Source organism: Serinus canaria, chromosome 2 (genome assembly GCF_022539315.1).
Source record: "Serinus canaria isolate serCan28SL12 chromosome 2, serCan2020, whole genome shotgun sequence".
NCBI lineage: Eukaryota > Metazoa > Chordata > Aves > Passeriformes > Fringillidae > Serinus > Serinus canaria.
Genome location: NC_066315.1, coordinates 2,745,901 through 2,758,113, shown reverse-complemented (window position 1 = coordinate 2,758,113; position 12,213 = coordinate 2,745,901). Strand labels below are relative to the sequence as shown.

General features: G+C 50.2%; 1 protein-coding gene across 1 annotated transcript; it reads right to left on the bottom strand.

Annotated features, from left to right (window-relative positions):
• Nucleotides 1-205: 205 nt before the first annotated feature.
• KLHL40 (kelch like family member 40) lies at nt 206-11,626 on the bottom strand. Its single transcript, XM_009085762.4, has 6 exons — nt 10,313-11,626; nt 6,680-6,840; nt 5,146-5,253; nt 3,916-4,101; nt 2,803-2,949; nt 206-1,820 (listed from the first exon to the last, which is right to left on the bottom strand). Exons 1-6 carry the CDS (start codon nt 11,456-11,458, stop codon nt 1,709-1,711), a joined length of 1,860 nt encoding a protein of 619 aa, XP_009084010.2. The 5' UTR covers nt 11,459-11,626; the 3' UTR covers nt 206-1,708.
• Between the last annotated feature and the right edge of the window lie 587 nt (nt 11,627-12,213).

Here is a 12,213-nt window from a genome sequence, read left to right as displayed (position 1 = left end):
ATTTGTGATACCAGAATTTTCATACCACTTTGAGGCAATTATTTTTCAAGGTTTATTTTTGTTCTTTTTTTGAATTATCATTGACTGTCAACCCTGTTAATGGTACTACGACATCACGGAATCATAGAATTGCAAAGGTTGAAAAAGACTTTTAATCTCATTGAGTCCAACCACCAACCCACCACCATGTTCCTATGTGCCACATCCACATCCACATTTTTGGAACACTTCCAGGGAGGGTGGCTCTATCACTGGAACTCCACTGCTTTTTCCAATGCTTTTTAATCTTTCCTTGAAAAACCTCATCCTAATGTCCAATCTAAACCTCCCCTGGCACAGCTTGAGGCCGTTTCCTCTCACCCTGTCAGTGTAGGCATCCAGCTTCCTTCTAGGTCTGGGTAAACTCCTGATTGTGACATCCATAGGGAAGAGCTGTAAGGATACACATCCTAAAATTTCAGCTCTCAAATGAGGGAAAATAACAAGAAAAGATGGGGCTGTCCATGGGGCTGTTTTGCTGCATGTGTCCCTCACAGCTTGTGCTTAGTCCGTGTCTTTGTTTGCTGTGAAGGATCAGTTTCAGCTTTATCAATGTGCAGACTCAGGGGATTTCTTTTGGAATAGTCACATTTATTTTTAAATAAACCACTGGTCAGATGGTGTGGGCATCAGGAGATTTTTGCTCTAACAGATCTTTTTTCCTGCTGCCGGTACAGTCATGTCTCTATCAAAACTTCATTATTGACAACGTTAAAATAAATATGAATTCTTCCTCAGTCAGAAGCTCTCTTTGAGCCAAACACATCTGAGATCTTAGCAAAGTAAAATACTCTTTAAAAAAATCTGAACATGAAAAATAAGAAAAAACAGCAAAAATATAAAACCTTTCCCTAAAAACCAGCATTTGTCCATCCATAGGTGAGGACATTGTGATCTGTGATTGAAAATGAGGAGCCCAAAAGGCTGGAGGTGACCACACATGGCATCCTCTGTTCATCTCTCCCCCTTCCCACCCTACAACTTCCCTGACTCCTCCCTTCCTGAGACTCTGCTCCCAGCCTCTCATCACTCCAAAGTCAAGGTGGAGGCAAAGAACTAAGATTATCTGCTTATCATCACATCTTCCAAAGTGCTTCTGCTGCTCACATGACCTTTAACTATCTCATCCCAACAACCCTCTTCACTCAGGAACTCATCAAATTCTACCAGGTCTCTCCTGTTCCACTTGGCTTTAACCCTTCCTTCTCCTCTCCAAGGAACACTGTGCTCACAGACACCTTAGGCTGGGAAATACTTTGTGAATGCCTTTCCCTGGGGAATGTCATCTTAGTCCTCACTTTCTGCATCCCCTGTTTGTTGCGGGGATCCAACAGCAGTTGAAAAGATGGGAAAAAAACATGGAAAAATACGTTTTAAAATGTATGATCTAGTTGTCCTGTCTCTTGAGACTGGAATAACTAATTTTTCAGTGCTTTTCAGTCTTCCCCAACTCCTTGCAGGCTCCTGATCCCCTCTTTAATTACCTTGTGAGCACCTTCAAGCTCCCAGGAGGTTTTCCAGATACTCTCCCCTCTTTCCCACACATCCAAAAAATTACCAATCACAGATGCAATGTCCTGGGCAGTGTCCAGATGCCACATCTCTGAGAAGCATCTCCCCATCCCTCCTTGCCCCAGCAGCCCGTGGAAAGAGGACCCTTCACTCCTGACTACATCTTGGTTAGGCGCAGGACGTTGAGGCGCACGGGCAGGAACGTGGCACCGGAGGCGTACTGGATCTCCCGGAGAACCCCTTCCCACTTCTTCTGCTCCTCATCGTACCTGGGGAGAGGCAGGCAGACAATGGTGAGGAAAAGTCTCCTCTCCCTCCCTCCAGCCACTCTCCATAGGGGTGGCAGCCCACAGGAGTTATTTGGCCACAAGAATTCGCATGAATTTCAGCCCTGGCGTGCTCTGCTTTGGGGGACGTGGATATCAGCAGGTGACCCTGCAGGGGAGGGGATATTTTTCTTCTGGGAGTTGGGTTGATGGCACCAAGGTGGGACATCTGTGGTGAAGGACAGCAGGATCCTGCTGAGGGTGCCAGAGCACTGAATTGAGGGACAGGAGCAGCCAATGCTGCACTAGCAGCTGTCACTAGAGTCCTTTCTGCCCACTCCTCTTGCATGTAAGACTATCTGCTTCCCAGCCCAGACTATCTGCTTCCCAGCCCAGACTATCTGCTTCCCAACCCAGACTATCTGCTTCCCAGCCCAGACTATCTGCTTCCCAGCCCAGACTATCTGCTTCCCAGCCCAGACTATCTGCTTCCCAACCCAGACTATCTGCTTCCCAGCCCAGACTATCTGCTTCCCAGCCCAGACTATCTGCTTCCCAGCCCAGTCTATCTGTTTCCCAGCCCAGACTATCTGCTTCCCAGCCCAGACTCTCTGCTTCCCAGCCCAGACTATCTGCTTCCCAGCCCGAGCACTGGCTCTTCCCAGGGAGAAGAGGGATTGCACAGATGCTGCTCCACACCAAAGGGGAGTCTGGAACCTGCTCCAGGCAAAATGTCAACGCACAACAAAGCCAAAGGAGCAAGTTTTCCCTGGTCTGTTGCTGTGTGAGGCTGGGAGAGATCACTGAAGCACCAATGTGCCCTCCAGCACAGCACAGGGCAAAATTCCCAGACACCAAGTGCAGAGCCTGCAGCCTCGTGCTGGGGTGACAACCTCCATCTCACACTGACAGCATGAAAAAAGGCAGAAATTATCTATTTCATTACAAACATCCCTCCCATGCTCCCTTGGGGAAGGTTTGTCACCTCCAAACGTCGTTCAGCTCCGTTGGTACCAGCTCTCCCGACTCGGTCTCCACCGTGGCGAAGCCCCCGAGCAGGTAGAGCACCCCAGAGAGGCTGACCAGGCTGACAGAGCTGCGCTCCTGGGGGAACTCAGGGAAGGTGTCCCACCTGCCACATGAGAGAGGGGACAAGTTCACAGAATCAATCACAGAATCACAGAATGGTGAGGTTGGAAGAGACCTCCATGATCATCGAGTCCAACCTGTGCCCTAACACCTCAACCAGACCATAGCACCAAGTTCCACGGTCAGGCTTTTTTTAAACACATCCAGAGATGGTGATTCCACCACCTCCCTGGGAAGAGCATTCCAGTACTTTACTATTCTTTCAGTGAAAAATTTTTTCCTAATATCCAACCTGTACCTTCCCTGATGTAGCTGGAGGCTGTGTCCTCTGGTTCTGTCAGAGACCGACCCCACCTGTCTCCAACCTCCCCTCAGAAGTTGTAGAGAGCAATAAGGGCACCTCTGAGCCTCCTCTTCTCCAGGCTAAACAGCCCCAGCTCCTTCAAATGTTCCCCAAAGTTAGAGCATCCTGGCCACCCCCAGGCTGAGGATGGCCTCAAATCAGGATTCAACAGCTGAGCTCACTAGGGACAGATCCAGTTGTGCAGGTCTAGGTGGGATGGGACCATACCCTGGCTGTTTTCAGGGAAACTGTTTCCATCATCATTGTTCAACTTTGTTTTACTTTGGATGCACGGACCAGTACGTCCCAGTGCTGGGGCAGCAGCTGCAAGAGACATCCAAACTAAGAGGGTTTATTGTGTTGGGTGAAGCTCCAGGGAACCCAAGGACAACAGGGTGGGTGAAACCACTTTGAGGACAAGCCTGAGATGATCCCCAGCCCAGCCACTGTGACTTTGGGGCTGCCCAGCTCTCTGATGAACCATAGAACCCTAGAATGGCTTGGGTTGGAAGGGACCTTAAAGATTATCCAGCTCCAGCTCCCCTACCATGGGTGTATAAACTGGAGGAACTGACATCAGGAGCCACAAACCACCTCCAGGATGGTTGGAAGTTGCTGAGCCTACACCTACACCTACTCCTTGTGTAACCACAACTCAGGACATACTTGTTGGTGGCAATGTCATAGACCTCCACCGAGTTGGTCAAACCAGAGTCGGTGACACCAGCTGCCACGTAGATTTTGTCCTTGTGCACGGTGGCTCCGAACAGGGAGCGGGCGGTTTTCATGGGAGCCATTTCCTTCCACTCAAACTTGGCTGGGTTGTAGACACACATCTTCTTCAGGCACTTCCTGGGAAAAAAGGAGAGGGAAAAGGAGCCTTGATGGCTTTCCAAGGGGTGGTTTTGCCCTGCAGGAGTTTGGGGGTGTCTGCTGGGAAGAAGGTGGGGCATGAGTGGAAGAACCCACACCCTTTGTTGGGTGTGCACCCAAGGATGCCCATGCCTGGAGTCACCACCTGTGTGTGTAACACATCCCCTCCTGCTGTATCTATGGATAGGAGTCCTGACAGCTCAGCTTGGTGCTCCCACACCTGCATACAGGTCCAGGCAGCCTCTTAGGACCTCTCACAGCCTTCAAGGCATTGATTTATTGCTCCTGATCCACCGTGATGCTGCAAAATACCCTCAGTGTCGTTCCTGTGGCCAGGTGGGCAGTGTGAGGATGTTCACACCTTTCAGACCATAACCTTTCCCAAGCAGGACCAATCCTTGCTGGGTTGTGGAATGTTTGCTCTGCAAACAGCCACATCTGTGCCCTGCAAGGCAGCCAATGTGATGCTCCTGAGAGAGGCTTTTCCTGCTGAGCTCGTCTCCTGCAGGAGGGTGGGATGGGGTCAGGGTAGATGAAGTTTTTCCCTCCTGTTGCAAATACACGTCTGGATTTGACTGTGGTGACCACTCTGCTCCACAGGCCCAAGACAGGACACCCTAAAGGTGAAGGGACTTCTTGCTCTTCAATGCCTCTCCCAGTCTGAGAGACATTTATTATTTTGTGGTTTGATTTGGAAGGATCTTTAAAGAGCATCTCATTCCAACCCCCATGGGTAGGGCCACCTTCCACTGGACCAGTTTCCCTCAAAGCCCCCTCCAGCCTGCTTCCAGGGATGGGGCAATACATTCTCTCTCCTGTAAAGACACTGCCATCTTCCTGATGTCCCTCTTGATCTCCTAAGGTTTTGGAAAGGGCTGCAGGCACAGAGGTGAGCAGAGAGGGAAGGATCCACATCTCCCATCCCTTCCAGCCCTCCTTAAACCAGGCTGAGGAGGTACCAGCTCTGCACTCCCACTGGTTTGGGGGATTGCCTCCTTGATTTTCTCTTGCTTTTTGACTTACTTGTCACTTCCTTTGCCCCCAATGACGTAGACAAGGTCCTTGTGTGATACCACTGCGTGTCCATAGACTGAGTAGGGAAGGGGATCAGCCTCACCCCACTTGAAGGACCTGGAAAAGATGGGGAAGAAAAAGATGGCTCAGAAAAAGATGGGAAGCAAAAGGATTTGAGGCTTTCTGGATGACACCTAGAAGACATGGCATTTCCCAGACCTAGAGGTGAGCACAGGGCTGGACTCAGTCTCAGAAAAACAAGGTCTGCAATGGGGCAGGCTCAGACAATAAATGTCTAATGATCCTATAAATAATTATAATGATCCTAAAAATAATATTAACGATCCTAAAAAAGGGTGACAGTAAAATAAGCAGAGTATTTATGCTAATATCTATTATTTTCTTGATTATTTTCAGGTAGGGATGGGGAACAACTATGACCCCTTGAACCTCTTTTTCTCCAAGCTGAGCCCCCAAGTTCTTTCAGCTGCTCCTGCTGCTCCAGGCCCTTCCTCAGCTCTGTTCCCTTCTCAGGGGGCACTCCAGCCCCTCAATGTCCTTCTTGTCATGAAAGGCTCAAAACTGGATGCAGGATTTGAGGTGCAGCCTCACAGTGCCCAGCACAAAGGAAGAAACATTTCCCTGGTCCTGCTGATAGATCCAGGATGGATGGATGGCTACAATCCACTGGCCCTCTTGGCCACCTGGGCACATGGCTGGCTCATGTTCAGCCATGTCAATCATAATAATATCAACCAAATAAAACCAGAGATAGAGTGGTGCTGATCACATCTCTACCAGCTTCAAACTGATACTCAACCACCCCCAAGGATTTAGGGGAGGCAGACAAATTCTTTCCCAGAGTCTGCAGGGGCAGATAAATGTCCTGCTCTGTGGGAATGGAACTGGTTTCAAATCTCTGCCTGTAAAACAGACTTGGAAGTGCACACATCTAAATATAGACCAAGCAAAGGCTTGTGGATGCCTGCTGCTCTGTCTCTTTGGGGCAGAGAGCAGCAGGCTTTGGACGTTTCTGTCTCCTGAGAGAAGACAAGGATGGTGCCTTTTAAATAAAGCTCATGAGCTAGCATGGGTCAGAGCCCATTGTCCAAAAATAATTGGATATTAAGCCTGGTATCAATCAGGATGAGCCATTCTGTGACACATCTGAAAAGTTTAAAAACAAGCTTTTCTGTTCAAACCTCTTTTGTTGAGACCACAGTGAATGTCACTGATCCTTTAATCAATGGGCAAGAGCAGAAGATTTAGCAGAAGAAAAAGACACCTCTGTACATGTCTCACATGAACATCTACTAATATCAATCCCAGATAACAAAACATCCCCATAAAGGCTTCCCTCTCCAGGAGGCTCAGTAAAGGGAGCAGCTGGAGTGGGACAGCTCAGAGCCCCAGGGCACAGCTCAAGGCAGTCCCAACATCCTGATACAGAGTTCCAGCCCTTCTCCCAAACCTTTTGACCCATGGCAGCTGCTCCATTTCTCCTCCAAGCCCCCTCCACCCCACACTCACAGGGGACACTCACAGCCGGTCGTAGCACAGGACTGAATCCAAGGTCTTCTCTCCTTCCTTCAGTTCCTTCCCTCCAACCACAAAAATTGAGTTTTCTGCCTCCCCCAGGCCGAAGAGGCAGCGAGGGGAGGGCAGGGGGGGCATCCCCAGCCAGTCTGCATCCAGATGGTCGTACTGGAAAGGAAAATATGGTCATTAGTGTGTGCCCATTTGATTAGCAAGAGGCAGGGTCCAGAGGTGGAGGACAAAGTGTGTCCTCATGTGCAGCCTGGTCACCCCAGCAGCACTCTCTGCAATGCTCCTGTGCCTGTGTCAGCTGGAGCAGGATGGGAGATCTGAGAGCAAACCCAAGTCACAATTTGTATGATAGACCTTTAATGACAAGGCATAAGAGCAGAGATGGGTCTGCAGCAACATGGTCTGCTCTGTTCATCAAATCCTAGACCTTATAGAATTATGTAAATGTTGGAAAATGCCTCTGGGATCATTGGCTCCAACCTTTGACCTGTCACCTCCTTGTCAATTCCATGTCACTGAGTGCCACATCAAGTCATTTCTTGAACACCTCCAGGGATGGTGACTCCAGCACTTCCCTGGGCAGCCCATCTCAATGCCTGACCACCTTTTCAGTAAAAAAATTCTCCATGATGTCCAACCTGAACCTCCCTTGGTGCCGCTTGAGGCCTTGTCCTCTCACCCTGTCCCTGGTGGCCTGTGAGAAGAGGCCAACCCCACCTGGCTCCAGCCTCCTTTCAGGGAGTTGTGGAGTGATAATCTCTCTCCTGAGTCTCCTCTTCTAACCTGGAACATGGAATAAGCTTGGTCATCTTTGGGTGAAAGACTTCTTGCTGCATTTTAAATGGATTAATTCTGGGACTGGCGGAATGAAAGCATTTAAACCCTAGAAATTTTCCTGAACCTTTTCATGCATAGAACACCCCACAGTATTTCATCCTGGCATTTTTCATCTCTGCCAGGCAACAGGGTGCTGCCAGCAATGTTTGACACACAGATAAAGTGTGCCAGACCCATCTGGCAGATGAGCAAGCTGCTGGATCAGATCACCAAATCCTTGGACATCTGTAGATCAAAGCATTGCCTCATCTCCCACATGTAAAAAAAAAAAAAAGTAAAAAAAAGATAAATTCTTAGACTGAAGACTCTGAGCACTGTGGCTTAATGGGAACTTGGGGAAAAAAATCATTATATCTTGATGGAGGAGGGAGAGATGTCCTGCAGCCAATTTTGTGGGGCTGCAGGATGGAGCTGTGACGCAGCACTGCCCGGAGCATTGTTTGCCATGGGCTCAGGCCAAGGAGCTCCAGCCTGATGGGTTGGCTCCAAAGACTCGCCCTCAGCTGGGTGCCTGTGGTTTTTGTCTCTTTGTAAGCTGTGGTCCACACATGTGTTATTTATAGTGCAACCCTGAGCAGTTCAGTCATCGGGATAGTTCCTGCTTCTTGATGGATTCAGCATTGTTTTCGAGTCATCAATCTTGCAAGTGACAAAGAAAGGATACCCTTTTCCATCTGAAATGTCAATGGAATCATTTTGCTCCTGCCAAAATCTGCAAGGCCCCTGGGATTTATCAGCATTTTTATATTTTGGTGCCTGTCCTTAAATCTAAATTATCCCTGAACTAATGCACCTGGCTTCAGCAGGGGGAATGTGAAATTTGGGGGGATAGAAGGAGTCAGAAGGTGTAGGGAGCTGTGGCACAGTGGCTTGTCATAGAGCTGCATGTCTAAATGTGTTGTCTGAGCTGAAAAAAAGGGCTCAAACCCTCTCTTGCTCATACAGCAACTGTGAGCTACATAATGACACTGATGTAAAAAATTAAACATTTGCAAACTGATGGCACTCTCCAGTCCCAGGGCTTGTCTGATTCTCCAAGCATGAGTGATATGGTGATGTGTGAAGAGACCCTTCTGGTGGGGGAGAGCTGAAACTGGCCCCACGATGCTCAAGGCATTTGCCACTGAGTCAGTGGCAAACTGGGAGCTGAACAGAGAAATCTTGCTGTTTGCAGCTTAGAACCACGGAATACTTTGGGGGAAGGACCACCAAAGTTTTTTTATCCATGCCTGTGTTCAAAGTGGCACGGGTTTGGAGTTAGAGCTGTTTCCCAGGGCTTTGTGCAGTCAAATATTAAATGTTTCCAAGGATGCTACCCCAACCCTGGAAGTGTTCAAGGCCAAGTTGGATGGAGGTCTGAGCAGCCTGGTCTAGTGGGAGGTGTCCCTGCTCATGGAAGGGGTTTGGAACTAGGAGATCTTCAAGGTCCCTCTCAGGAGTCCATAGAACGGCCTCCCAGGCCAATCTGTGATTCTGGGGAAGTTCTGCGACCTCTCTGGACCCTGCTCCTCCTCTGCTGGGAAGATTGATCTTTAGGCCCAGGTTTGGCTGAATGCATTGGCCTGCTCTTCACAGATAACTGATGGGGCTGCCCACACCTCTGTCATCATGGACTGGACAGTGTGACAGGCTGTATCTCAAACAGGACACCCCCAGCACTTCCTCAGCTTTCCCACTCCCTCCTGATACACAGGGCTGGGGTTTCTTCCTCCTGGCTTCTCATTCCCTGGACTTCACCTGGCCTGCTCAACCCCCTGCCCCTTTCCAGGTGAGGACAAGCCTGGTCCCTGCATGATGTGCAGCCCCACTGATGAGGGCAATGAGTCAAGGCAGGGATCAGGGCTCTGTGTCTCAGCTTGGCAACCACCCTCATTTTATCCTTTCTGCCTGGAGATGTTATTGTTTTTCCCAGAAGATGTGAGCCTGAGACACATTATTGTTTCTTCCCAGAAGATTTGAGCCATGGAGAGGAACAAAAAAAGGATTTCTGAGTATGGGAGGAAGAATAGAGGGTTTGCTGGATTCCTTGGGGTCAGCAGGAAGGGCAGGAGCCTTGTGTTAGCTGTCTACAGGGAAAGAAATCTGGGCTGCAGCCCAGGCTGGGGCTCAGATTGCCTGCACAGCTCAATCCAGTCACAGCTGGGTCACTGCTGAGTTAGAACAGCCACTTTCCCTGAGGGGTGTCCCCAAAGACAGCTCGTGGTGGTGATTTCCCTCTCAGGATGGAAATAGTTGAGGCAGAGACTCTGAGCTGGACCAAGCCCATCTCCAGGGACAGGAGCAGCACTGGGAATGGGGCACGTGTTGGGAGATAGGGACGTGCCCTGTGTCCTTGGGGTGTTTGCTCTGTGGCTGCAGCTGCTGCTGCTCCTTTTTCAGCACCTGGCAGCATCACCCTTGGGTTTTCCTGGGGTTCATAACCAGGGAAGGCAGGGGATGCAAGGTCTGATACCACCAACCTCCCAGTTTGTGAACCCTGTGACAGCCAGGGCTGGGCCCAATTCACTGTTCTAAACAATCCTCTCCTCAGGATTTGAATCAGGAAGGCTCATTCCTATTTCCTACTCCTTCAAACCTTCTTCCTCAACTACCACAACCAAGCCCTCAGTGGCATCCACCTCAAAAATAAACGGAAAAGAATCTCCAGTAAAGCAACCCAGATCATTCTCCTTTGTCTAAAACTTTCATTTTAACATCACATGACAACAAATATTACGGGCTTTGCATGCAAGCTAAAGCTTGGGGATGTTCCCAAGTGGTCAAAGAAACAAAAGAAAGACAAAGGTAGTACCTGTAGGAAGTAGGAGCTCATGGGATCCTCTTTGTTGTCCTCGTTGTAGTACAGCCCTCCAACAATGAAGATCTGATTCTCTTTGGTCACCAGACTGACGTGGTTCTTTGGGATTTGAGTAGACAGGGAGGCAAAGTAGCACTCGTTGGCATTGGGGTCATAGGCCACTGCTCCACTGTCGCTCACCATGAAAATCAGGTCCTGGAGGAACATCCCAAAGCGCATCGTGTCATTCAAGATCCCAGGGAGAGCATCCTCCTCCGTATCTTCCCCTTCATCCACTGCTCCATTGACAACATCCTCCTTTGCTTGATTCTCACTGTTCTTCTTCACTTTCTTCTTCTTCACCACGGTGAACTTGCCTTTCTGGGCGTCCTTCACCATCTGCAGCTTCTTGAGCAGCTCAGGGCTGGACTTGACCACGGCGTGCTTCTCCACGTGGTCCCTGATGTAGTCGCCGGGCATGAGGCGGAAGCGGATGCTCTCGAAGATGACAGGCAGGGCCTTCTGCCGGCTCTCGCGCTCCTTGGTCCCCACCCACTTCATCACCACCTCGAAGACGCTCTCCTCCTTCTCCACGTTGAGCGAGTCGCTGGAGATGATGGCGATCAGCTCGTCGGGGGAGAGCTGGTAGAACTCCTCGTCCCGGGAGACCAGCGCGAAGCGGTCGCAGATGAAATCCCGGGCGGCCACGGCCAGCCGGGCGCAGTCCAGCATCAATCCCAGCCGGAAGATGGCCAGGCAGTTGCTGAGGCAGAGCCTCTTCTGCAGGAAGGACACGCACACGGTGAAGATGGAGGGGATCTGGAACATGTTGGCCACGGAGAAGATGTCCTGCACGTTCTGCTCGGTGATCTCCAGCTCAGAGGTGTAGATGTAGTGGAGGATCTTGCCCATGACGTCTGGGTCGACATCTTCCAAGCTGATCTCCCTCTTCTTGCTCTCTTCCATGTCTGAGAGGAACATGGCCCGGAAATACGGGCTGCAGGCTGCCAGCACCAGCCGGTGGCAGGGAAACTCCTTCCCTTTCACTTTTAAGACACAGTCCAGAAACTTATTGTGGTCCAACATGTCTTTGAGTCCATCCTGGAGAAGAGTTTGCTGGTAGAGACGCAATTCTTCCACTTGATCAAGAGGCAAGCCCATGGTGGTGAAGAACCGCTCGTTCTTTGCCCCAGTCCTTCTTTTATGGATAAATATTGGTGGCTGTACCTAAACCTGAGTAAAGAAACTTGCTCAGAGCAGAGCTCACAGCCTCACGGGCTTCCAGACCGCTGGCACACCGGGAATGTGAGACGCTCACGACGCTCCCAGCTGTCTGTGCACTTCAGCTCCCAGCTCAGGGCTTTATATATAGACACAGCACTGCAGGGCTTAAGGAATCCATAGTGCAGCATGTGTAAGCCGATCACCCTTTAATATGACACATTGGACAAGGAGGAAGGGAGGGGGGGCCAGGGGAACAGCTGTAATTCCAGCCCCAGGAATTCAGGAAGGGTCTGTCAGCTCGTGAGTCACCGCGGGGAGAGCAGCAGGTTTGGCTGCTGTGACACCATGGGGGACACGTGGGTTTGGGAAGAGGCCTCTGGGTGAATCGAACAGCCCAAATTGCTGTTTGGGTCATGGGTGGCAAGGCTGGGACTTCCTCCTGATGATGCTCTGAAAATGCTGGACCTTTAGCTGTGCTGAAAATAGGCCATGAAGTCAAAGCTGGAAGGATGTGCTAAGGGAAGGTCTTGTGTGGGCTTTGTGGCATCCCCAGCTCCAGCCAGCTCCCACCCAGGCCTGCTTTGCTCCACAGATTTGTCCTTTATTCTCCTCTGGAGTCACTTTTCAGGGGTCTGGAAAGGGGTGGGAAATGGAGATAGAGGTGTTTATTTACAGCCCTGTATTGGATATGA